General features: G+C 44.2%; 3 protein-coding genes across 3 annotated transcripts in view; 2 read left to right on the top strand and 1 right to left on the bottom strand.

Annotated features, from left to right (window-relative positions):
• Positions 1-7766, top strand: part of arrb1 (arrestin, beta 1) — a 12621-nt gene extending 4855 nt beyond the window's left edge. The window contains exons 2-16 of the mRNA XM_079354073.1: positions 350-380; positions 1307-1367; positions 1461-1505; positions 1579-1775; positions 2395-2454; positions 2724-2791; positions 2875-3010; positions 3765-3849; positions 3995-4067; positions 4150-4287; positions 4368-4451; positions 4639-4662; positions 4906-4976; positions 5124-5172; positions 5982-7766. Of these exons, the coding sequence (XP_079210199.1) occupies positions 350-380; positions 1307-1367; positions 1461-1505; positions 1579-1775; positions 2395-2454; positions 2724-2791; positions 2875-3010; positions 3765-3849; positions 3995-4067; positions 4150-4287; positions 4368-4451; positions 4639-4662; positions 4906-4976; positions 5124-5172; positions 5982-6093 (1234 nt within the window). The 3' untranslated portion in view covers positions 6094-7766. The remainder of the gene's footprint in view (positions 1-349; positions 381-1306; positions 1368-1460; positions 1506-1578; positions 1776-2394; positions 2455-2723; positions 2792-2874; positions 3011-3764; positions 3850-3994; positions 4068-4149; positions 4288-4367; positions 4452-4638; positions 4663-4905; positions 4977-5123; positions 5173-5981) is intronic.
• A 948-nt stretch (positions 7767-8714) lies between these two features.
• Positions 8715-26858, bottom strand: part of or55e1 (odorant receptor, family 55, subfamily E, member 1) — a 38607-nt gene continuing 20463 nt past the window's right edge. The window contains exon 3 of the mRNA XM_079354083.1: positions 8715-10685. Within this exon, the coding sequence (XP_079210209.1) occupies positions 9682-10671 (990 nt within the window). The 5' untranslated portion in view covers positions 10672-10685 and the 3' untranslated portion in view covers positions 8715-9681. The remainder of the gene's footprint in view (positions 10686-26858) is intronic.
• LOC306830492 (NACHT, LRR and PYD domains-containing protein 3-like) lies at positions 13772-23732 on the top strand. Its single transcript, XM_079354037.1, is given in 12 exon segments — positions 13772-14597; positions 14737-14847; positions 15436-15546; positions 16133-16243; positions 16360-16438; positions 16585-16789; positions 16907-18714; positions 18717-18809; positions 18812-18990; positions 19649-19816; positions 19937-19983; positions 22062-23732. Coding segments are annotated over 12 exon segments (3528 nt in total). The 5' UTR covers positions 13772-14520; the 3' UTR covers positions 22601-23732.

The raw sequence follows: 26858 nt of genomic DNA on the forward strand, positions 1-26858 counted from the left end.
TGTATTCTACATACTTTAAACGTGTTTTTGCTGTTAGCATGTTTCGTGGTCTCTCAGCTGTTTACTAAAGGAAGGAAGAGGACCAATGAGAGAGCTCGTATGAGTCGTGACGTCAGGAGGTGACACGCGCTGTCGTCTGCTTTATCCGTTCAAATTGTGGGAGGAGTCTAAGGCTCCACAGGAAGTTCTTAAATGATAACTGAATATTAAAGGAAGACGTGTGTGTGTGTGTGTGTGTGTGTGTGTGTGTGTGTGTGTGTGTGTGTGTGTGTGTGTGTGTGTGTGTGTGTGTGTGTGTGTGTGTGTGTGTCATCAGATCCAGCTGACCTGTTCCTCTCTTTGTTTTCAGAGTGTTTAAGAAGGCCAGTCCCAATGGAAAGGTGAGTCTGCTCTTCTTCACACACACACACACACCCACACACCTGTCACAGACACACACACCTGTCACAGACAGACACACACACACACACCTGTCACAGACACACACCTGTCTCACACACACACACACACACACACACACACACACACACACACACACACACACACCTGTCACAGACACACACACCTGTCACACACACACCTGTCACACACACACACACCTGTCACACACACAGACTTGTCACAGACACACACACACCTGTCACAGACACACACACCTGTCACAGACACACACACCTGTCTGTGACGGTTCTGAGTTGGATCCATCCTGATCACTAAAGGTCCAAAGACACAGCTGGACCTGGATCAAGTTCTTGAAGTTCCTTCAAACATGAAAAAAACAGGACAAATAATAAAGAGAGAAGAAGATAAATCAATCAATAATCTTTATTCTTCAGAACTCATCACGCCGTCTTTCATGACTCAAACATAATGACAGTTTAAGTAACAGGTACCATTCAACAACATGCTGCCAGCAGGGGGCGCAGTGCTCCCTGTCACATGACTCACTGAGACCTCTGAAGGTCAGACAGGATGTCACATGACTCACTGAGACCTCTGAAGGTCAGACAGGATGTCACATGACTCACTGAGACCTCTGAAGGTCAGACAGGAGGTCACATGACTCACTGAGACCTCTGAGCGTCAGACAGGATGTCACATGACTCACTGAGACCTCTGAAGGTCAGACAGGATGTCACATGACTCACTGAGACCTCTGAAGGTCAGACAGGAGGTCACATGACTCACTGAGACCTCTGAGCGTCAGACAGGATGTCACATGACTCACTGAGACCTCTGAAGGTCAGACAGGAAGTGGGCGAGGGCTGTCATTGGCTGATCTGTGTGACCTGTGTTCTTCCCTCAGCTCACCGTCTACCTGGGGAAGAGGGACTTTGTGGACCACGTGGACCTGGTGGAGCCTGTCGGTGAGCTCACTGAGTACTGACCTCTGAAGTCCTCCGTCTTTAGTGTCTTTAGTTCTGTTAGTAAAAACCAGCCGTCCACTTGTCTCCCTGCAGATGGCGTCGTCCTGATCGACCCGGAGTACCTGAAGGAGAGGAAAGGTGAGAAACACGTTTAATGGCGTTCCTCAGGGAGGCGTCCTCGAGCCTCTGACTGTGTTCTTCTTCCTGTCAGTGTTCGTCACGCTGACCTGTGCCTTCCGCTACGGGCGCGAGGATTTGGACGTCTTGGGGTTGACGTTTCGTAAAGACCTGTTTGTGGCGAACATTCAGGCGTTCCCGCCGCTGCCCGAGGAGAAGAAGAGTCTGACACGCCTCCAAGAGCGTCTCATCAAGAAGCTGGGAGAACACGCCCACCCGTTCACCTTCGAGGTACCGAACCTGCAGACACGTGGGTCGTCTCTGTTCCAGCTGCACAACAGGACTCTGTGCCAGGCAGTCAGACCGACCACACACACACACACACACACACACACACACACACACACACACACACACAGAGCGTGCTGTGGCCGATGATGTTGAAGATGAAGTCTGACATTCATTATCTCAGCCTCATGAATTACTGATGCTGCTGTTTGGTGATGACAGATGGTTCTGTGGTGAGGGAACTCTTCCAGGTCTCCTTCCGTCACTGCTGTCAGTTTGTCTGGAGAAGGTTGTTTTCATCAGGACCGAGCTTCCTGGACTTCCTCCCATCCTGGACTTAAACTAGTTCCCCGGTAAAAGCTAAAAGGACCTGAGCTACTACTTCTGTTTTATAGTCTTTAAAGTGCTTCTACACACTCACACACTGATGGTAGAGGCTGCTGCAGAGTAAAGAGTCCATCAGTATGAACTCATCCATTCATACACATTCACACACTGATGGTAGAGGCTGCTGCAGAGTCCATCAGGTAAAGGACTGTCCCTCTGTGCTTGTAAACTGGGACGAGGACATCTTAAGTGTAAACGTCAGCAGATTCACTCACGTCTTCACTTGTGTTGTCAGATTCCTCTGAACCTGCCGTGCTCCGTCACCCTGCAGCCGGGCCCCGAGGACACCGGGAAGGTGAGACTCTCAGGTTGACCTTCAGAAGCTCTCTCACCTTCTTCACTTTGACCTCAGTTTTATAAAGTTCACTACCTGACTTATAGGTGCAGCAGTGTTTGGGAAATGCTTCAGTATCGTAGAACAAGCTTCAACCAAGCGGTGAAAATGAAGCTGATGCTTTAGTGAAGCATCCTGCAGTTCCTAAAGTGTCCACTAGAGGCTTAAAATGAAGCCGAGGATGAGTCAGCATTGTAAAGCGTGAACGTTGTGGTGTTGTGTGTCGTCAGGCCTGTGGAGTCGACTTTGAAGTCAAAGCGTTCTGTGCAGAGAACGTTGAAGAAAAGATCCACAAAAGGTAAAAGTGAGTGAGCTGCATTCTGACGGGGGCGGGGTCCAATCAGCTGCCTCCATCAGCGCGCTGTCGTCTTGTGTTTGCAGGAACTCTGTGCGTCTGGTGATCCGGAAGGTCCAGTATGCTCCGGAGAAAGCCGGTCCTCAGCCCACCGCGGAGACCACCAGACAGTTCCTGATGTCGGACAAACCTCTGCACCTGGAGGCCTCGCTGGACAAAGAGGTGACGCCCAGTTTAATCAACGAGACTTCATTTTTTATCGTTCAAATCATTTAAATCTCCAAGGACAGGAGCTGGGACCAGGACAGGTCTTTAAGGACCAGGACAGGTCTTTAAGGACCAGGACAGGTCTTTAAGGATCAGGACAGGTCTTTAAGGACCAGGACAGGTCTTTAAGGATCAGGACAGGTCTTTAAGGACCAGGACAGGTCTTTAGGGACCAGGACAGGTCTTTAAGGACCAGGACAGGTCTTTAAGGATCAGGACAGGTCTTTAAGGACCAGGACAGGTCTTTAAGGATCAGGACAGGTCTTTAGGGATCAGGACAGGTCTTTAAGGACCAGGATAGGTCTTTAAGGATCAGGACAGGTCTTTAAGGATCAGGACAGGTCTTTAGGGATCAGGACAGGTCTTTAAGGACCAGGATAGGTCTTTAGGGATCAGGACAGGTCTTTAAGGACCAGGACAGGTCTTTAAGGACCAGGACAGGTCTTTAAGGATCAGGACAGGTCTTTAAGGATCAGGACAGTTAGGGACTCTGAGTGTCCTGGAGGGTCCCGGGGAGGTGAGCAGGGTTACGGGTTCAGGGAGAGTTTAGAGTCTCTTCACTGCTCAAACATTCAGAGTTCAGCTGCTTCAGTTCTCCAGGAGGTCCCTGAGGTCCGGCTGGACGGGTTCTGGACTTAGATGACGGTCTCCTGGACTTTAAAGTTCTGACAGTTTCAGAGATGTTTCTCATTAAACACTCGTCTTTCAGATCTATTATCACGGAGAGCCAATCAGTGTGAACGTTCACGTCACCAACAACACCAACAAGACGGTGAAGAAGATGAAGATCTCAGGTAGGACCTCTCTCTCTCTCTCTCTCTCTCTCTCTCTCTCTCTCTCTCTCTCTCTCTCTCTCTCTCTCCCTCTCTCTCTCCCTCTCTCTCTCGCTCGCCCTCACAGGGTCAGCTGTGGTATCATCAGTGATGTGTGTGTCCACAGTGCGGCAGTACGCAGACATCTGCCTCTTCAACACGGCTCAGTATAAATGTCCCGTAGCCACCGAGGACGCCGAGTGAGTTCCCCTTCCTCCCTTTGCTCCTCCTCTCAGACAGAGGAACGTGACCTCCTTTAAGTCTTTGGTGTTTCTGTTGCAGCGACGTCGTTGCTCCCAGTTCGACTTTCTGCAAAGTCTTCACTCTGACTCCGTTTCTGGCGAACAACCGAGAGAAGCGCGGCCTGGCGCTGGACGGCAAGCTGAAGCACGAGGACACGAACCTGGCCTCCAGCACCCTGTGAGTCCTCCCTCCCTCCGTCTGCAGCTCGCTGCCATGAGAGCTGTGCTGTGATTGGCTGCTGTGCTCTGTCTCTGCAGGTTGAGAGAAGGAGCCAATAAGGAGATCTTAGGCATCATCGTGTCATACAAGGTCAAAGTGAAGCTGGTGGTGTCCCGAGGCGGGTCAGTGCTCTCTGTGTTTGTCTTCTGTGAAGGAGGAGTCAGTGGCCCTCCTGAAGGAGGAGTCAGTGGTGCCTCCCCTCCTGAAGGAGGAGTCAGTGGTGCCTCCCCTCCTGAAGGAGGAGTCAGTTGTGTGGTCAGTGAATCTGTGACGTTGCTGCTCATGTGACTCTCTGTTTCTTGATTTCAGGCTCCTGGGAGACCTGGCTGCCAGGTAATCACAACACACACACACACACACACACTGACACAACACACACACTTACACAACACACACACACACACACACACACACACTGACACAACACACACACACTGATACAACACACACACTTACACAACACACACACACACACACACACACACTGACACAACACACACACTGACATGTATCTCTGAAATAAGCTGCCGTGGTGCCTTCATGGCCCGTTAAACTGCAGGTCATCTGTGTTCTCAGTGACGTGTCTGTTGAGCTGCCTTTCACATTGATGCACCCGAAGCCGCTGGAGGAATCCCTCTACAGAGACGGTCAGTCCCGTTTCCCAGCAGGCTGTGAACGCCTCTTTACTCCTGCACATACACACACTCAGATTCAGGATGCATGAAGTTATCTCTCTCCCTCTCTCTCTCTCTCTCTCTCTCTCTCTCTCGCCCTCTCTCTCTCTCTCTCTGCAGCTGCAGACGAAGCTCCAGTCGACACAAACCTGATCGAGTTTGACACAAAGTGAGCAGCCGCCTCTGTCTGTCCGCCTCTCTTCCTGTCTCTGATCTGATTGGCTGAGCTCTGGTATACGGCCTCGTCAATACTCTGAGAGGTTTTCCTGCTGAAACCCGATGAGTGATGATTCGTCTCCTGAGGCTCGGCTTTAATACGTCCTAATGCTGCAGCAGGAAGTGGAAACTGGTGTTGGCAGCAGTTTTACTGCTCGTCCTCTCACGCTCAGATAACAGATTACATCGTCTCTGTGAATCTGTTCACAGCGGAGGTGAAATAAACCAGAAACATGAGTGAAGGTGCCACAAACATGTTTCTCTTTATTTTTCATTTGACACACGTTGTTGTCTAAAGGCTGTTGGTGGAATTCACATAGATATCAGCCCTGACCGCGCTCTGGAGCAAACAGCTGATTGGAGAAACACTGAATTCACCAGCAGCTGCTCTGACACAGAGTCACAAACACTGACCATCTGCAGCGAGTTGGCGGTAACTGCGCCGCAGTATTTATAAGAGAAGTGACGTTCAGACTTTCCAGAGAGCAGGAGAACTGTTCCACCTCAGCAGGATTTCAAAATAAAAGCTCTGTAATTAAAGTCTGTGAATATGACTTTGACTTAACTATTATTGAAATAAGCAGGAGCTTCACACTTCGCTCTAAAGCAGTTACCATGACGACGATGTGAGTGTTGTCTTTGCGGTGAAAGTCATCTCACGTGTTTGCATCTTTATGTGATCGAGCCGCCCTTAACCTGAAAATACTCTAATAATCTCTAATCTAATCCCCAGACTGTTTTAATCTCCCTCTTTCCCCTCAGCGACGATGACATCATCTTTGAAGACTTCGCCCGCCAGCGGCTGATTGGAGCGAAGGATGATAAGGATGAAGACGATGAGCCGGTGGACTCGCCCAAACTGGACGACAGATAGAGACATGGAGAGTCCCCGCTGCACCGCTGCTGTTGATGTTTAGCTAACGGAGGTCACCTCAAGGTCAAACCACAGTCTGGACTCCCTTTGAATGATGGGCGGTGCCGTGTTTGTCTTCTCGTTCATGTTCGTCCTCTCTCTGCTTCCTGCAGGGTGTACAAACTAGAGTACTGCAGCCTAGACCTCAGTCGTGTTTTCAGACAGAGCGGTCCACCAACGGTCGGCCGGAGACCTGGGCTGGTGGACGCCGCGTCATAGCGGTGTCTGGTAGCATGCCTCTAATGTCACTTTGTTCTACATGTTTCCATTAGGGTCCCGACAGGTTAAGTCGCGGTTAGTTTTGATGTGTCGTATCAGACAAACAACAACACTGCCAACTTTGGTTGATCTGGACCGGTCCAGCACTCGAGCGGCGCCAACATGGCCGCCCGCCGACGTTCACTGACTGCCTGTGTGCAGACGAGGCTGCAGAGCGTGAAGAAACACCAGAGCACAACCACCTGCAGGACTTCTCGAGCCGACAGGACCTGATCCTGTTAAAGAGCCAATCAGCTGAGACGAGCTGCGAACCTTTCTGTGCATGACTTACTTCAATATTTGTTCATATCGCGATCCATCGACCTTTTACCCAGACGCGGCGTTTACACGTTTTTCTACCTGCTGATCATTTCAAAGCAACTGTGTTTAGCTTGATTTCAATCATGGTTTCACTTCATTTCTGTACAAACATCCAGAACATTCATCTGTCACAGACAGGAAGTAGAACATTCATCTGTCACAGACAGGAAGTAGAACATTCATCTGTCACAGACAGGAAGTAGAAGACTGTCTGAGCGCTTCGTTTAAAAACACAACAACATGAAGAAGGTTTGTTAGACTGACTCACGTCCCACTTTGACCAGACCTCTCGTAGCAATGACCCGGGTACCCCATGTCCCCCAACAAACCACCACAGACCTTTTTACCAAGCCCTGATTTCCCCTCCTGAGTCATTGTTTTCCTTAAACCCCAGAAAACAGGTTTTATCAACCAATCGACACCTTCCCCTTCAACCCAATGGGCTGCCCGTTTAACTCTGAGAAGCTGCTTCCATTAAGGAGGCATTGAACATGGCCCACTCTGAGTCCAAGTCCCCAACCCCCCCCCCCCCCCCCCCCCCCCAGGAGGCAGTAAAGTCCTTCTGGAGATGGGAGTTGAAGACTTGGTCCAGACGTTTATTAGTTTGTCCTCCCAACATTTCAACACTCAGCAGGTAAGAACTCTCTGACTCCTCACAGAGTCCTGGGAGGGAGCAGGCCGGACTAGAACGCTGGTTCTCCTCCAGGCTTTCCAGGGTGACGGAGGTGGTCACTAAGTCTCCCCTCTGGATCCCTTCAGTCCAACGTACTCGTCTTTAAATGAAGTGAAACCATGTGGTGTGGAAGAGCAGAAATCACTGAATAAGTTATGGAGGACAGTTTAATGGATGTTACTGAAATAACTCCAGAGTGTTTCATCACTTTGATTTGATTTATTTTGTGAAACATGATCAGACATAATTAAAGTGTTATTATTGAACATTTATTCCACAAAATACATTTTCTTCTTTGCTAATTTAAAGTTCAACAGCGACTGAAATGTTTGTGTTGAGAGTTCATTAATTAATTAAAGTCAGAATTTATTCAATTTTTTAACATCGTGACTAAACTGTCTTTATTTTGTCCCTTCAGTCTCTCTGTAGATAGTGGTCCTCAGTGTCTCTGTATTTATTTTGTCCCTTCAGTCTCTCTGTAGATAGTGGTCCTCAGTGTCTCTGTATTTATTTTGTCCCTTCAGTCTCTCTGTAGATAGTGGTCCTCAGTGTGTCTCTGTATTTATTTTGTCCCTTCAGTCTCTCTGTAGATAGTGGTCCTCGGTGTCTCTGTATTTATTTTGTCCCTTCAGTCTCTCTGTAGATAGTGGTCCTCAGTGTCTCTGTAATTATTTTGTCCCTTCAGTCTCTCTGTAGATAGTGGTCCTCAGTGTCTCTCTGTATTTATTTTGTCCCTTCAGTCTCTCTGTAGATAGTGGTCCTCAGTGTCTCTGTAGATAGTGGTCCTCAGTGTGTCTCTGTATTTATTTTGTCCCTTCAGTCTCTCTGTAGCTCAGCTGACCAGTCCAAAGTCATATCCATCTGATGACATCGTTTCAAAATATCATTATGTATTTTGTTATTATTTCAAAATAAAAGCACACAGGAAGGAAAGTACATGCTTAAGACAGTACATTTCAAAATAAAAGCCTACCTTTTTTCTTCCTAAATGCAAAATAATGTAATTTAAACATGCAATTAAAAATGTGATTAATCACAAATAACTTTTGACATTGAACGATTAATCGCGATGAAAACATTTGATGGTTGGACAATCAGAGAGTACATCATGTGACAGAAATGTGTCGGTACATTTTCTAATATTTGAGATGTTTTCATCATCTGCAGGACAAATGTTGGTGATGTTTGTTCAAACTGTGATGTGAACGTTACGAGTTTTACATCGAAGGTTTTATAACTTTATGATTTCCTGCACAAACTGAGGAACATGGTGAAAAGACAGCAGGAGGTCTCGACTGTTTCAGCTCCACGACTCCCAAACAAACACACTGACACTTAATGATGATAAACAGATTTGGAGCGGCTGTGGCTCAGTGGTAGAGTCGGTCGTGGTTCCCTTCTTGTTACGGTTCCTTTGAGCTCGGTCTGTGTCAGGTCCAGTCCTGAGGCGCCCTGGAAACCAAAACCCTGAGGTGCCAGTCTTTACAGTTCGATAGTTCACTGATTTGTTTTGGAGGACGGCGTTGGGTCTGTCAATACACGTCAAGGAGAAGAAATACAGAATGACACATCACGGTGGGGAGTGAGTCTCGGCCTTGAGCGAAGGAGTTCAATTATCTCGGGGTCTTGTTGACCAGTCGGTAAAATGGATCTTGAGATTGACAAGACGATTGTCGCTCTTGATTTACCGCTTTAGGAAATGAGTTTCCTGTGCAGAGCGTCTGTGCTCAGCCTTAGAGAGAGGGGGAGGAGCTACTCCTCATCTAAAGGGACCAGTCAAAGAGGTCCAGACTTCTTATCTGGTCTTCTCCCTTTGGAGGTCTTTCTGGCATGCCTAACTGGGAGGAGATCCCGGGGCAGACCCAGAGCTCACTGGAGGGGTTATAAATCTCCCCGAGGAGCTGTTAGTAAAAGTTTAACTTTAATAAACAAAAGAGAAAATGTCTCTTTATGTGATGCATAAAGTGCAAAATTAAAGAGTAATAAAATAAAATCACTATTCTGTAACATCTAATTTATCAAACATGATTTACTGTCAAATATAAATATCTCTGTCTGAAGCTCCTCTGATCCTGCACAGCAGCTGCTGCCCCCTGGTGGATCGTCTGTGCGCTGCATGTCTCTGCTTGCTGCAGACCTGTTGCATCTGACTCCTCCCCCGAGGAAACACTGTCATGACATCACTGTTCATACAGACCAGCTGGAGAGTCAAACTGTCGTCCTTAAGGTCACCTTCAGACAGCGATGATGTCACTCGTCTGGTCACATGACACACAAACACAAGGTGAAGAAAAGCGTCATGTTTTCATGGCAGGAGAAACTTTCACTGTCATCAGTTTCTTTGCTCTGAGTTTGAAAATCCTAAAAAACCTGTTTCGTATTTCTTTGGTCCGGACGCCGTAGATGACGGGGTTGACGGTGGCAGGAAACAGGATGTACACGAGCCCCATGAAGGTGTTGGCGTCTGTTGAGATGGGAATGTTGAGGTTGTGAGAGAGGAATGTGATACTTCCCACCAGGTAGAAACACATCATGACCATCAGGTGAGTGCCACAGGTGTGAAACGCCTTCCAGCGCTCCTCGCCGGCGGCTGCCGCCCGCAGGACCACGCTGAGGATCTTCACGTAGGAGAGGCAGATGAGCGGGATGTCGACGCCCACAAAGCAGATGATCACAGCCAGGCCCGCCGCGCTGTTTTTCTCTGTGCTGTCACACGCCAGGCTGACCAGCGCCATGTGGTCGCAGTAACCGTGCTGGATGGTGTTGGAGTCACAGAACCGCAGCGAACCCGCCAAAGCGACCAGCGTGGCCATGATGGAGCCGCTGCGGACCAGAGTGAAGAGCAGCAGCTTCACAAACATGGACGTGTCTATGATTTTGGCGTAGCGCAGCGGCATGCAGATAGCCACGTACCGATCCCACGCCATCGCCAAGAGCAGCGTGGACTCCAGTGAAGACAGGAAGTGAGTGAAGAACATCTGAGTCAAGCAGCCGGCCAATGAGATCTGGTCCCAGCCGAAGAGGAGGCTGAGCAGCATGTTGGGGATGATGGTGGTCACCACGAGGACGTCGACCACGCAGAGCGTGCAGATGAGCAGGTACATGGGGCTGTGCAGACTCTGCACGCTGTGGATCACGTACACCAGCAGACTGTTTCCCAGCAGCACCAGCAGGTAGGACACGCAGAGCGGCAGCGCCAGCAGCCGGCCGTGTCGCTGCAGCTCAGGAAAACCTCTGAACACGAAGCTGCTGTGGGAGAAGTTCCTGCCCAAGGACGCCTCCAACATGGCGCCCAACTCACCTGAGCAGAGATCAGACAGAAACAGTCGAATGCAGACGTCAGTGAGAGTCAGTGAGATCACACATGAGGGGGAGGAGTTAGGGGCGGGGCTTACTGTGATTGACAGTAAACGTGTTGTTCAGGGTTCAGTTGTTACAATAAGAAGCTCTGAGAAGATGACTGCTCAAGCTAACAGTGAGAACCGTGTGTCAAAGGAAGTGACCATATTTGGACAAGAGGGCGGAGCTGAGATGAGCGATGTTCTCTAATATGGTCACTTTGAGCAGGATGGTGAATATTTCTTTTTAAAGGAGACATTCTGACTCTCATTGAAGTAACTGTGACTCTTAACCCCGTGATGTCTGGGACACAGAAACATAAAGACATGTTTATTTATATATCACTGTGAGAGGACACTTTATAATAACATCAAGAACAGGTGAATTAATAATTCATATAAACTTCAGAGAATAATTATTTTACTGTCAACAAACTATGAACTGATAATAAACAAACTGTGAGGTGAAGGAAACGTGTTCATGAAGAACCTTCACTTTGCTTTTACAGAATTCAAACAGCTCTTAAATACTTCCAGCTCAGTTAGGAACCTTCTAAGCAACAAATGCACCTTAAGACTAAACAGACAGGTGAACATCAGGAGAGGAGGGAAACACAAACACGCAGAGAAATACAAGACAAGAACTACAAAATAAAACAGGAAACACTAAAGACACAGAGAAACACAGAGAAGAAACTACAAAATAAAACAGGAAACACTACAGAATAAACTAAGAAATAAGAAACGCTGTGAGACAATAACCAAATCACAAAGTGACAACTGAACACAAGGAAATAAACAAAAAAAAGACTAAACCAACAAAAATAGCTCTTCAAGTTTCACTCCTAACACACCTGTTAATGATGACGTTATAATAAAGTTTTTAACATTTAAACTCCCCTCGAAGTCTTCAGCTCGACCTCAAAAGACAAAACGAGAGATCATTGGACGAACACGTCTTAATCGTGTCATATTCATCCTGATGTACTGCTGGCTCACCTCTCCATGGGTCAATGATCTGCTCAAATGAAGGTTCAATAAATCAGTGACAGCGCTTTAAAAGTTAATCTTCCCCGACACAAACAAATCAAAGTCGTTTTTATCACAGTGAAATAAAAAAGAAACACAGAAACCAAACTTTTCTTTTTTCATCCTGATCTTAAACTGAAAACATAAAAAACACACTTTGTGTTTTCAGACTGCAGGAAACGTTTTAAAACATCCTTTTTTATTAATTCTGCAAAACATGAACTAAGAACTGAGTCAGTTCCTGGAACCCGTTTAGAGGAACCTTCTTCAGAGAAGCATCATGGAAGTGTGAACGCAGACATGATGTGAAGTTCTCCCACAAAGTCGATTCCTCGAGTTTAAATCTGAATAAACATTTAAAATCGGAGTGCAGAGAAGTTCATGTCTTCAGCAAACAAACATGTTGAACGTATTAGATCAAATTCTTCACCATGTTCAGAGTGAAAATGTAAAACATGTCAAAGCCAGCGTTTGTCTTGTCGAGGAGGAAACCAAACAGAAGATCAACAATAAAGAATAATATGAAATAATGTTCTTTCCTACCTGCTCAGGTTGGTCAGTCCGTCATCACAAAGATCTCTCTCTCTGTTCTGACTTCTTTTTATACCTGAGGTCCAAACGTCCCATGGAGGGACTGACCCTGAGCGCAGCATCAATTTAACGCCAGTTTGAACCAGTTTAAAAGTCCCTGAGCTGAAAGACTCTCCAGAGTTTAATCAACATGTTGATGTTTCCTTTTTCCAAAACCTCACAGTCTAATTATCACCTTGTTATTGTTGTTGTTGTTCTAATTATCGCAGCACAAACGTCTTCCTGTTTTAGTGATTTATGTGGTTGATGTTGAGAGGGTCTAGCTAACAGAAAAGAAAAGAGTAGAACTACGAATCACGAGCGGTCTCGACCACAGATTCGTCACGTCATCACGGTGAACGGAAGGAAAACGCTGCTTTCTAAAACAATAAGTAACTTCTGTTCATTTAGCTTTTTATCTCCCGCTTAAACACTCAACCTTCCCGCAGTTACAGAAAGTGAGTGACACGCCCCCTGCACACCAGATCTTCATCTTGGTCTTGATCCTTAAATGTTTCGGTCCACTCTTGGTCCGGGGTCACTCTGGTCTCAGGTTTTTGTTGGTCCAGTTGGTGGTATCTTGGCGACAACTTTCCAATCTAATCCAGAAAGACATAAAATACCTGAAACAAATTAGCGTAGCGGCTATGACCAGAGGGCGTAGTCCTCGTGGTCACCTCCACTTCATCACTGAAACCATTAATGAGTTGCACTTCTGTTTCCTCTGAGCTTTAAACTGTTTCATTATTCTTCAGCTGATTCCTTCAGGACTCTCAGCTGAGCTTTGTTCTCGATGTTTCTCAGAGCTAATTGTCTCCGAGGTCCAAACACAGAGTTAGTTTTCCCGTGAGGAGGATGCAGGGATGCCATGCTGACTGATCACATAATCACAGAACCACTTCAGACCAGGTAGGAGTTTAATTCTTATTGTCTTGTATCTAATACTCAGTTTACAGGGAACAGTTGTGTTTTTATCTGAGCTAAGGTTAAACAGAGAGTTTCAGTCTGAGAGTTCAGTCTGTTCTTTATAGAATGAGTTACAAGCTAACACTTTGAATCTGGAGCTTTATAAATATATTATTATTCACTGATGAACAACAGCTAATAACTCTTCATTCTAGTTTTTAGTTTCTTGTAGTTCATGAATCTGAGGACCTGACCAGGATCCTGAACACCTGGATCCTGGTAAGGGAGGCCCAGACCACTGCAGGTGAACAGACTGCCTCAAACACTTTGTCAACTTCTATTACTGCAGAGTATATCTGATATCAAAGCAATAAAGGATCTATGTCACCTGCTACAATCAACCAGCTTCCTTCAACATAATAAAGTTGTGACCTTTGGTTCCCTGTTTCTATGGTGATTATTAGACTTTGGTATTTCCTGGTGTGTGTGGAGACTTGACTTTGTCCTGTTGTGATGCGGATCAGTTCTCCGTGTTGAAGGTAAGACAAGCTTTGTTTACTGTTTGAAAGATTCTCATTTAATTTAAGCATAAAAAAGCTGTAAGCTAACTGTTAGCCACTGGGTTCATTAGCTGCTCACACTACAGTTAAAGGAACACTAGGATCCTCAGTCATGATACAGGCTAGGCTAACCATGCTAACATGTCGATTGAAAATGAGCCCGTTCTATAAAATATTCTTTCATTGAGTTAATATCTTTCTCTTCTGTGATTTAAATATGAGAATTCAAACTGATCAGTGTGTGTTGTTCTGAAACTCATTTTTCTTAAAGATGTTTTTTATTGTGAAACTCGTTCTGACTAAAGTTATAAGAAGTCGTTGTAACTCAGCTGACTGTGTTCTTGGTTAATCATTGACTTGTTGGGCGTGTTTGAAGGTGTTTTTTAGAACCGTTTTATGATTCAAAGCAGTAAAGCCTCCTGATAAGATCAAACTTTATTGATGTTAGAGGATCAAATAAAAATTTTCAGCAGAACAAAGACAGAAAAGAGTTTAAATGAAAACATTCATCAAATTATAACAAGAATGGGATGATGATAATACCATCTACCATAACAGAACCATGTAGATGTGATGTTTGTAGACTGACAGCGAGGTGATGATGATGATGATGATGATGAAGGTGTTTCCTCCACAGGTGAAGATCTTTGACTGGATGTGACTTCAGCAGCTGAACTGGGTCAGTGTTGTTGTACTGACAGAGGTCAGCTCTTCCAGCAGGGGGCGCTCTGCTATGGATCAGTGTGAGGACACAGAGGAGGGAGTCCCTCCCTCTAAAACCTCTCTGTGTGAGGAACAGGAAGCTCTGAGGTGAGATCACCATCTCTAACTGTCCATGACTCTTCTCCATGTCACAGCATCCCTCCACCTTCATCACTCCATCATCATCATCATCATCATCACTGTCTCAGCTGCTGCTCACAGTAACTAATAATGTTGTTTGTATCAGGATGCAGGACCAGAGACCGGACTCTCCTGGACCCAGCTGTGTGTCCATGAAGAGTGATCGCTCGATGGGTCGTCTTATTGAATTTAAAGATGGACGTGGTGCTGATGGAAGGTAAGAATTAAAAATCCAATTCATATTCTGACTCTGTAGTTCAAAGACTCATATCTTGGATCAGAGCTTCATGGTGTTTTTTTTGGATTCGTCAGTATTTTGTTTCAGCAGTGACATCACAGCGTTCATCAGTCCCAGATTTCAGTGATCAGACTCCTCATGATAAACCAGATCACTGAGTTTGTGTGTCCAGCAGGTCCAGCCTATCTCCTGTTCCTACTGATCTCTCCCTCAGGTTGTCCTTCTGCCCCCTGGTGGTCACTGGTAGTATCTTCTGTAGCTAGCCTGAGTTCTTTCTCTCTGAAAATGCAGGTTGGACTTCTAACCTTTATTGTTCCTGCTGGCATCTTTCTGAGCTGTGTTTCTGTTTGAGTCGTCTTCTGTGAACTTTGATTTCATCAGTCTGAAGAATGTGAGGACAGACACAGTGTTGGCTGTATTCTGACTGAGATACTGTTCTAATAGAAACAGAACTGTGGAGAACTTCAGCTCTGCCTCCTGATTACTGATGATCCATCTGCTAGTTTGAACTGGAACAATCTGATTAAAATTATCCTTGTTCATAAACCAGCTGTTTGTTTGTATCAGGATGCAGGACCGGAGACCGGACTCTCCTGGACCCAGCTGTGTGTCCATGAAGAGTGATCGCTCGATGGGTCGGCTGATTGAATTTAAAGATGGACGTGGTGCTGATGGAAGGTAAGAATTAAAAATCCAGTGAATGTTCTGACTCTGTGGTTCAAAGACTCATATCTTGGATCAGAGCTTCATGGTGTTTTTTCGGACTTGTCAGTATTTTGTTTCAGCAGTGACATCACAGTGTTCATCAGTCACAGATTTCAGTGATCAGACTCCTCATGATAAACCAGATCACTGAGTTTGTGTCCAGCAGGTCCAGCCTATCTCCTGTTCCTACTGATCTCTCCCTCAGGTTGTCCTTCTGCCCCCTGGTGGTCACTGGTAGTATCTTCTGTAGCTAGCCTGAGTTCTTTCTCTCTGAAAATGCAGGTTGGACTTCTAACCTTTATTGTTCCTGCTGGCATCTTTCTGAGCTGTGTTTCTGTTTGAGTCGTCTTCTGTGAACTTTGATTTCATTAGTCTGAAGAATGTGAGGACAGACACAGTGCTGGCTGTATTCTGACTGAGATACTGTTCTAATAGAAACAGAACTGTGGAGAACTTCAGCTCTGCCTCCTGATTACTGATGACCCATCTCCTAGTTTGAACTGGAACAATCTGATTAAAGATGATCTTTGTTCATTAAGCAGCTGTTTGTTTGTATCAGGATGCAGGACCAGAAACCGGACTCTCCTGGACCCAGCTGTGTGTCCATGAAGAGTGAGCGCTCGATGGGTCGGCTTATTGAATTTAAAGATGGACGTGGTGCTGATGGAAGGTAAGAATTAAAAATCCAGTGAATGTTCTGACTCTGTGGTTCAAAGACTCATATCTTGGATCAGAGCTTCATCATATATGACCCATTGTTTTCTTGTGTAATATGTCCTGTCACAGAGTTCAACAGGAGAGCTCCCAGGTTCACAGAGATCCATCAGACCAGCAGGATCTAACAGACCTGGACTCCATCTTTATGGTGTGTTATTTCATAAACTACCATGACAAGAATGTAATGCTAAGTTATTGTTGTGTTTAGAGCAGCTGAGCTTCAGACTGACACATGAACCACATGTTGAGTTCTACCACTTTATAGGAAATATCCAGTGTCTCCTTCTGTTCCAGCTGCTGGAGGAGAACATCGTCACCTTTGTGAAGAACGAGCTGAAGAGAGTCCAGAGGGTTCTGAGTCCAGATTACCCAGAATGCTTAGAGAGTCAGAGTGAGGATGAAGAGCAGAGGAGAAGCTGTAAAGAGGCATTTTTGAAGATCACTCTCCACTTCTTGAGGAGAATGAAGCAGGAGGAGCTGGCTGACCGTCTGCAGAGCAGTAAGAACATCTGAACAGATTTCATATTTTAGAAAAAGGACAAAGAGGTTTAAACTCAGATGGTCATGTGATCTATATCATGATCTGTTCATTGATTTCACTTCTTTCTTAAATCAGGAACTGTCACTGACGTGTGCCAACAAAAACTGAAATCTAACCTGAAGGAGAAGTTCCAGTGTGTGTTTGAGGGGATCGCTAAAGCAGGAAACCCAACCCTTCTGAACCAGATCTACACAGAGCTCTTCATCACAGAGGGAGGGACTGGAGAGGTCAATGAGGAACACGAGGTCAGACAGATTGAAACAGCATCCAGGAAACCAGACAGAGCAGAAACAACCATCAGACAAGAAGACATCTTTAAAGCCTCACCTGGAAGAGATAGACCAATCAGAAGAGTGATGACAAAGGGAGTGGCTGGCATCGGGAAAACAGTCTTAACACAGAAGTTCACTCTGGACTGGGCTGAAGACAAAGACAACCAGGACATACACTTCACATTTCCATTCACTTTCAAAGAGCTGAATGTGCTGAAAGACAAAAAGTTCAGCTTGGTGGAACTTGTTCATCACTTCTTTCCTGAAACCAAAGAAGCAGGAATCTGCAGGTCTGAAGAGTTCCAGGTGGTGTTCATCTTTGACGGTCTGGATGAGTGTCGACTTCCTCTGGACTTTAAAAACAACCAGACCCTGACTGATGTCACAGAGTCCACCTCAGTGGATGTGCTGCTGACAAACCTCATCAGGGGGAAACTGCTTCCCTCTGCTCGCCTCTGGATAACCACACGACCTGCAGCAGCCAATCAGATCCCTCCTGAGTGTGTTGACATGGTGACAGAGGTCAGAGGGTTCACTGACCCACAGAAGGACGAGTACTTCAGGAAGAGATTCAGAGATGAGGAGCAGGCCAGCAGGATCATCTCCCACATCAAGACATCCAGAAGCCTCCACATCATGTGCCACATCCCGGTCTTCTGCTGGATCACTGCTACAGTTCTGGAGGATGTGCTGAAGACCAGAGAGGGAGGAGAGCTGCCCAAGACCCTGACTGAGATGTACATCCACTTCCTGGTGGTTCAGTCCAAACTGAAGAACATCAAGTATGATGGAGGAGCTGGGACAGATCCACACTGGAATAAAAAGAGCAGGAAGATGATTAAGTCTCTGGGAAAACTGGCTTTTGAGCAGCTGCAGAAAGGAAACCTGATCTTCTATGAGTCAGACCTGAGAGAGTGTGGCATCGATATCAGAGCAGCCTCAGTGTACTCAGGAGTGTTCACACAGATCTTTAAAGAGGAGAGAGGACTGTACCAGGACAAGGTGTTCTGCTTCATCCATCTGAGTGTTCAGGAGTTTCTAGCTGCTCTTCATATCCATCTGACCTTCATCAACTCCGGAGTCAATCTGATGTCAGAGAAACAAACAACATCCAGGTGGTCTAAAGTATTCAGAGAAAAACCTGACCCAACACTTCTATACCAGAGCGCTGTGGACCAGGCCTTACAGAGTCTAAATGGACACCTGGACTTGTTCCTCCGCTTCCTCCTCGGTCTTTCTCGAGTGACCAATCAGAATCACCTACGAGGTCTGCTGACACAAACAGGAAGTGGCTCAAAGACCAATCAGAAAACAGTCGAGTACATCAAGAAGAAGATCAGTGAGGATCTGTCTGCAGAGAAAAGCATCAATCTGTTCCACTGTCTGAATGAACTGAATGTTCGTTCTGTAGTGGAGGAGATCCAACAGTCCCTGAGATCAGGACGTCTCTCTACAGATAAACTGTCTCCTACTCAGTGGTCAGCTCTGGTCTTCATCTTACTGTCATCAGAAAAAGATCTGGATGTGTTTGACCTGAAGAAATACTCTGCTTCAGAGGAGGCTCTTCTGAGGCTGCTGCCTGTGATCAAAGCTTCAAACAAAGCTCTGTACGTGCTCACATAACTATCCAGGTTAAATGTAGTTCTCTTTATTCAGAAATAACAACTATGGTTTGTAATTGTTTTCATTTGTGTTCTTCTGAATCCTCTTCAGGCTGAGTGTCTGTAATCTCTCAGAGAGAAGCTGTGAAGCTCTGTCCTCAGTCCTCAGCTCCCAGTCCTCTAGTCTGAGAGAGCTGGACCTGAGCAACAACAACCTGCAGGATTCAGGAGTGAAGCTGCTGTCTGCTGGACTGAAGAGTCCTCTCTGTAGACTGGACACTCTCAGGTTAGTGTGCAGCTGAGTCAGATTGTTTTCTTTGATGATCATGTTTCCTCATTTCATTTTAAAAAACTGACCTTCAATGAGCCCTTTAATGTTTTATTAACTGAACGTTGCCACATTAATGCTATACATATTATTATTTGTATGATGTAGTCCCCAAAACAGACACAGCAGGATAATTGAAATATCAACAAGGTTTTATTGCAGAGGGGAGGGCTGACTGTCTGACTGGTTGGATGAGGCAGATTGAAGACTTTTGGTGCTTATCTGGGCAGACAGAGAATACGTTGAAATGTTTGTTGGTGGAAATAACGAAATAATGGAAATTGAAATGACGATTAATTATTAGTATTTTATGATTTATTGCAGCCCTGCACTTTTTGACAGAAGTCATTCATGCTTGTCTGGACTCATACAGGTGTGAGATGAAGAAGTGATTCCTTGCCAAAAAGAATCATACAAGTTGGAATATAAACACATGAAGAAGCTTTTCTTCAGATGAATGTTTATCCTGTTCAGCTGCGTGGTTGTGACTGTTATTGATAAAACAGCTGCTCATGAAACGATGGATGTCAAACAGTTTAAAAAAGTAATGCCAAACAAAGTGTGACACCTGTGCTCTGTCTAAAGCAAGTATGTGTGTGTTTATGTTTGTGTGTAGTCTGTCAGGCTGTCTGATCACAGAAGAAGGTTGTGCGTCTCTGGCCTCAGCTCTAAGCTCCTCCCCCCTGAGAGAGCTGGACCTGAGCTACAATCATCCAGGAGAAGGAGGAGAGAAGCTGCTGTCTGCTGGACTGGAGGATCCACACTGCAGACTGGAGACACTGAGGTACAGACAGACACACAGAAGCTGTCTCACTATTTCTGAATGATGAATTCTGCTTCTTGTCTGATGGTGGATTTAAATGAAGCTGTATGAAGTAGATTCTGATCTGGTTTCTTCTTCCAGGTTGGACCATGGTGGACTGCACCAACTGAAACCTGGTCTGAGGAAGTGTGAGTGTGTTTTCATTTCTCTTCATCAGAACACAGCAGCACACGCTGTACTGAATTTAATGTGCAGTAGATATTATTACTGTTAACGTAACACTTTATGTTTGATGTATTTATTACAGCAAAAGTAACAAGTCAACTAAACAATCATAGATGTCCACCTTTGCTAACATGATGAAATTAGTCTCCACAGGTATTCTACATACAGAGATGGAGAGAGAAAGTCCTTCCTCTAAATGCAGAGGTTCAGGAGTGACCTCTCCTCAAGGAGACTCCAAACATTTTAAAAAGTGTTGATACCAGTCAGGAACATGTTGACTTTGATCTTTTAAATACTCTGTCATTCAAACCTGTTATTACCCTAAGTCTCTTTATATTCTCAACACTAAATTGAGTCTGAACATTTTTGGGTAGATTATAAAACACATTTAGGTTTTTAGAACCAGAATTGGTTTTATTGCATAAAAGTAGATTTACACAAACAATGAATTTGTCTTGGTGTATTGGTGCTAAACAACAATGGAAATAAGTCAGTTATAACAAGGTAAAAATCTTAATTATCAAATTAAATTGTACTGACTGTTGTAAGATAGTTAATGTAAATGAGAAACAATAATGGTCCTAAAACGGGCCCTTGAGGAACTCCACACTGTATCACAGTTTATGCAGACCATGTATGTATGTTATAATACACTGCTGTCTGTTATGAACATAATTACTGAGGCACTTCAGGGTTTCAATGAAACTCATGTCGAGTCAATTTAGCAAATAAAATGTCATGATTTACAGCATTAACTGCTTTAGAGAGATCCAGAAAAATACCTCATGAAAGTAATATGAATCTTGTCCATTAGTTATAAAAGGGTTAATGTTATATAAGCTGAGTGATTATTTTCAGAATCCATACTGGTATTCATACAATTTATTACACATGTTCAAATGTTTAAGGATGTGTTTATATTCTAGTTTTCCATCATTTTGGAAAAGCAAGGAAGAACTGATATGGGACGGTAATTTGTAAAATATCCTGGATCACCTGGAATAACATTTACCAGTTTGAGATCAGAAGGAACAATACCAGTTTCCATGGAAACCATAAAAATATGTAACAGTGGTTGCAACATTGAACTTTAAACCTCTTTAATAAGGGTCGCATTGATTCTGTCATGACCAGATTTTTACATGTTATAATATAATTTATTGATTTTTTTCAAGCCAGCAGAAAACCAAGCATATCATTATTTTCTTTATCCAAACTTTTCTGAGAGTTACTAAAGGAAAACTTTCATAAATAAATTCTAAGCCAAACTTGCATCACTCTTTAAAATATCTTGAAATTTGCATGTTACTTTAATTTCCTGTAGTTTCTGTCACAACCTCATGTTTAGTCTTAATTCCATCCATCATTGTAAGTTGGGTCTCCTCCTTGTGTCTGCCTTAAAAAACCTCCAAACTGAGGCTTCCATGAGGATCCTTATCAGAGTCCCCAGCTGGCTGCTGTGTCTCCCTGAAACAGGGAAAAGGAGTTCCAGGTTGGCTGCTCCTTCAGCCTGGAGTCTCCTGCAGGATGAGTTGTGTCTGTGAGAGCTGGTCTCTTTAAATCCTTTTAAAAGTAGACAAAGTGTTGGAGGGCGATGCTTCAGGTTGGAGATGCTTTCATGCTGATCTGTGTCGGCAGTCACTCTGGGTTTTAATTGTAAATCATCCTTTGAAGTTGTGTTCTTCTTATCACTTGTTTTATTCATCTCTTTAGAGGTAAGGCCCGTTGTATAAGCCTGTTGGCTTCTTGATCTCTCCTCACACACACTTTATATTTTATAATCATATTTGATGTTTTCTTATTTGTGTGCTAAATAAACACATTTGTATGATTAATTTCCTGTTTTGTTTTAAATCCAGTAAAATATGTAAATGAAAGTTTAAATCAGTAATTGAATATAAAAACAGTCCATGCTGTCAAACATCATTCAGTGCTGAGTCTGAGCTGTTTGTTTGATGGACTCTCAGTAAGTGTCAGTAAAGCTGTTGATGAATGAACAGATGATAACCTGCAGCTGTGTTGTGTCTCTATTCTCCATCAGACGCCTGTGAGCTGGAACTGGACACAAACACAGTCAACAGAAAACTGAAACTGTCTGACAACAACAGGAAGGTGAAACGTGTGGAGGAGGATCAGCCATATCCTGATCATCCAGACAGATTCGACTACTATACTCAGCTGCTGTGTAGGACTGGTCTGACTGGTCGCTGTTACTGGGAGGTCGAGTGGAGAGGAGTGGTTTATGTCTCAGTGAGTTACAGAGGAATCAGAAGGAAAGGAGACTTTAATGAATGTTTGTTTGGATCTAATGATCAGTCCTGGAGTCTGATCTGCTCTGATGTAGGTTACTGTGTCTGGCACAATGACAGAAAAACAGACATCTCCTCCTCCTCGTCTGTCTCTCACAGAGTAGCAGTGTATGTGGACTGTCCTGCTGGCTCTCTGTCCTTCTACAGAGTCTCCTCTGACACACTGACCCACCTCCACACCTTCAACACCACATTCACTGAACCTGTCTATCCTGGGTTTGGGTTCTGGTCTCCTGGTTCTTCAGTGTCTCTGTGTGATGAGTCAGTCTGAGAAACTGCTGACTGAAGATCAGCTGACTCTGTTCAAACTAATGAATTATTCTGATTTCATCATTTTTAATTGAAAAGTTTGATTACGCTCTTCTTTACACATATGATCACCTGATCCACCAGGACGAAAGGTCACAAGATGTCTTCAGTGACCAAATGAACACTTTCTATGATTAATAATTATATATTGAACCTGTAACTGTAACTGTAAATACAAACAACAATAACAAGGTAACATCAGCATGAAGGAACTAAGGCAGAAACAGAATCATATTTAAAAGGGGAGCAGAACGAGGAAAGACTGGAAATAAGGGAGGAACGCCGTGTCATTGGTCAGATGAATGTCCAATGACAGCTCAAGAATGACAGAGGAACGCGAGTGCACGTGCAAAAAAAGAAACCGTTAATGAACAGACATCACTCGAGGCAAAATGTCTCAAATAGGTTTATCAAATACAGACATGAGTTCCCAATGCACTCAGGGCAGCACTGAGGATTATCTCCAGGCCACTTGGGCCTGTCAACCACGTCACTCATTTTGGATCACAGTCCCTGTAAGTCCCCCGTCCCCATCACTTTGCTGACTCAGAGACACAAATCACCATCCCAAATAACCACAGACACTCTGAGTCCACATACATATCCACCAATCAAACCAATCCATAAACAATATCCACGCTCGACACCAGGGGTCTCCAAACTACTTTCAAAAAATAAAACCGGTCGTGAGCTACTTCTACTCTCTTTATTTTTTGGCGACCCTGTTCCACACCCTTATACTCCACATTGTGTTTTCCATATTTATGTTTATGTTATTATCATATTTACTTTAATTATTTTTTATGAAAATCATTGTATATTTTTCTTTGTTCTGTCCTGAATGTTTCTTTTGTTAACTGTTGCTACTTTCCACAGCTGCCAACCTGGATGCATCACACACACTGACATTCACACATTTATACACCAGCACAACTTCATACTTTTCTACTTGACTTGTTTCGTCTTTGTTAATGTTTTGTGTATTTTCATTTTGTTTTTATTTTTGTATTGCTTGTAGTTTTTGTTTATTTGCTGTTGCTTTAACTGTCCTGTCTGTGTAAACATCTTTATTTTGTACTTGTGTCAGTGACAAGTGAGGGTTGGTAAGATGAGAAATTCAAAAACTTTTTAAAATTCTGTTTTAAAATCATTAATCAGGTCTGTCAAAATGAACATGTTGTGTTCATGTTGGTTTCATGCCATTTGAAATCATATTTGTACCTTTATTTATTTTATTTTTTTTTTACAAAAATCAAACAGAATGTGCTTGAAAATGTCAAATGGTGTAACCGAAAAAGAATGATAAATTTTAAATATTTAATCCACCTAGAGTGCATATAAATGCAGCCAGAAAATTAATTATCTGCTTTTAAAATATCACATGAGAATAGATGTTATAAGGATTACATCCAAATGTAAATTTCAGGCTTTTTTAAATACATTGAGTGGGACATATACTGCAATCATCCTTTGTGTTGTTTGTGTTCTTTGACAAATTATGTAAAAAATGTTTTAAGACATGTTATTGCACTGCAGTAGAGGGTTACTTTATATTCCACATTAATTGTTCTGTATATTTTAATATTTTCATGAAAAATACTGGTTACACACTAACCAGTCACACCACCTGACTGTTGCTTTTATAGTTAAAGGTCACTGTTTCTTAAAAAAATGACACTAAAATTAAAGAATGACAGTCAAATGAATTCAAGGTTAAATTAACTTTTTTTTTTCAGTGTAGAAAAACATTTGACAAGAACCAGGGAAGCTCTTAAAAGAAACACAAATACGTGTGTGTGTGTGAGAGAGAGAGAGAGAGAGAGAGAGAGAGAGTGAGTGCATGAGTAAATAACTGTGTGTGTTAGAGTGAGAGAACAAGAACTTATATTATTTCATTGTAGAAAACAATCTGACAAGAATCATATGGGGTTTTTTTGGGTTTTTTTTTAAGTTTTATTTTTGGCCTTTTTGCCTTTATTGATAGAGGGAGGACAGTGGATAGAGTCGGAAAGGGGGAGAGAGAGTGGGGAGAGACATGCGTGAAATGGGCCACAGGCCGGACGCAAAACCCGGGCCGCCCGCGCGCGAGGACTGAGCCTCAATACGTGGGGTCGCGCGCACTGCCGCTGCGCCACCGGCGACCCCAAGAATCATATGGTTGAACTCGTTACTTCTATTGTGATTTTAGCAAAGAAATATATCTAACAACTAACATATCAAACAATCAAAAACTGTGTGTGTGAGTGAGAGAGAGCGAGACAATGTGAATGAAAGTAAAAACAGAAGGGGGATTGAAAGCAGAGAGAGAAGGGTTGGACCTTGTGTTTAGTGCCATGCACGCTGTTTCAGAGAGGACTGTGCCAGTGTGACAGAACTTCTGAATCTTAAAGGTCAGGCAGTGTGTGCTTGGAAGTGTTTCCAGTCCTTTGCTGTGAGTTTTGAATGACGCGAGTTCAAAGGTTCTGGCTCAGAGACAATGTTCAGCACATCAGACTTGTAATAGAAAAGGAGATCAGGTGGTTGAGGCCAGGTGAAGACACTCACTTCCAGTTCGTCACCCACCACCTGCATGACCTGTCCCACAAAAGGCTTTCTTTCATATCTGACCAGGATGAACTTTCCTTTCAGATCCTGCTGACATGTTGAGGGGTGGTTTCCTGGTAGGTTGCGGAAATCTACTGCAGATGGACCATAGCAGTTGCAGATACCAGGTCTTGCACAGAAGCATGAAATGTCCCTCCACTGCATTGCAGCTGGCACTTCAGAGGTCACTTGGTGAATTCTGAGTGTGCCTTTCACGGCTGGGACATTTGTTGGGACTGATTCATCGTACTTTGCAATGGCTTCCTCTGATATCCAATAGTAGTTGATGCTAGAGGGCTGATCTTTCAGGAAGTTTTACAGCTCCTCTGCTGTTTGCAAGTCAGTGCCTCTTTTGACTGCTGTATCCGCAATACGCTTTACAGCCCCACCCACTCCATCAGGAGCTCCCTTCCCATGCGATTTCTCACTGAAGTTCCATGTGACCCTTTGGAAGCCATACAGAAAAGGCACTGTGCTGAGTAGGTCAAAGTTTTTCTTGTTCTGGTACTGGGTCACTGGTCCATGGCTGATGATGTGTAGGGTGCAAGGTGGTGTCTCACATTTGCCTTTGACATCCCTCAACACAGGCTCCATGTGCGCCCATACAGTACGTTCATCATGGCGAGGAGAGGCAGAGAGAGTGGCATAGGAGATTGATGAGGAGGCTGTATAAGCCACACAGGTGTGGACTGTAACCTGCTTGCGACTTCCACCAAAGTGGAAAGCCTGAATTTCCCTGTTGAGCTTACAGCCATAGTTCTCTGAAAAGTCTACGTGAATGCAGACTTCATCCTCGCACAGAGTTTCTTTTAGCTCTCTGAGTGTTTTCACTTGATGTAGCCAGTTGAATTGATGCTTCGCAAGAGAGTCCAGCTTCTTGTTAAGCAAAGCCAGCAGATCATCACACTTACCACTTTGTGTGACTTTTTCAAAGTTGGTAAATGTTTTCCCTTCTTCAGAGGAGACTACCCTGGACCACTGCTGCCATGTTATTAGAGTTGCCTCCAAAGGTCCCTCGAACTCAATTTCATTGTAGCAGCACTCCGCACAGGTGCGATACATGCAAGTCTTGCTGGTAGTGTTGCATGCAATAGATGCCAGCAAGTCAGAAATGCTGTTGGTCAGAAGAAGGCCTCTCTGATACAACTTGTCAACAAGCAGCTTGACATTTTCATGCTCTATGCAAGCACATGTATTTCTGTCAGATTCTTTTGCTGGTGTTACATAAAAAGGACAATACCTAACAAACTGTCTGTATGACAATTTGAGGTGTCTCCTGACTGTTGTATTGTACTGTGGATGGAGCTCCTTCAGAGAGTAAAGTAGTACCCTCCTTTGCTTTTTGATTTTATTTTTCGTCACAGTGTCCTTTTTGCCTGATAACATGCGACTATTCTCATCCCTGCAAAGAAAGCTGGCCACTTCTTCTCTTCTCGCCTGTGATGCTTTCTTTTTGTGTCTCGGTTTGTTCTTTTTGATCACCATTTTATGTTTTTCCTTTTGCTTCTTTAGTTTCCTCTGTATGTTTTGTGTCTTGAGTTTTGCTGCCTGGAGTTCCCTTTTAACTTTGTGAAGTTCAGACCTCAGCCTTTCCCTCTCTTTTAGCACTGAGCAGTAGTATTTGTTCTTTGTTTCCT

This window comes from Symphodus melops (genome assembly GCF_947650265.1).
Source record: "Symphodus melops genome assembly, chromosome: 10".
Taxonomy (NCBI): Eukaryota; Metazoa; Chordata; class Actinopteri; order Labriformes; family Labridae; genus Symphodus; species Symphodus melops.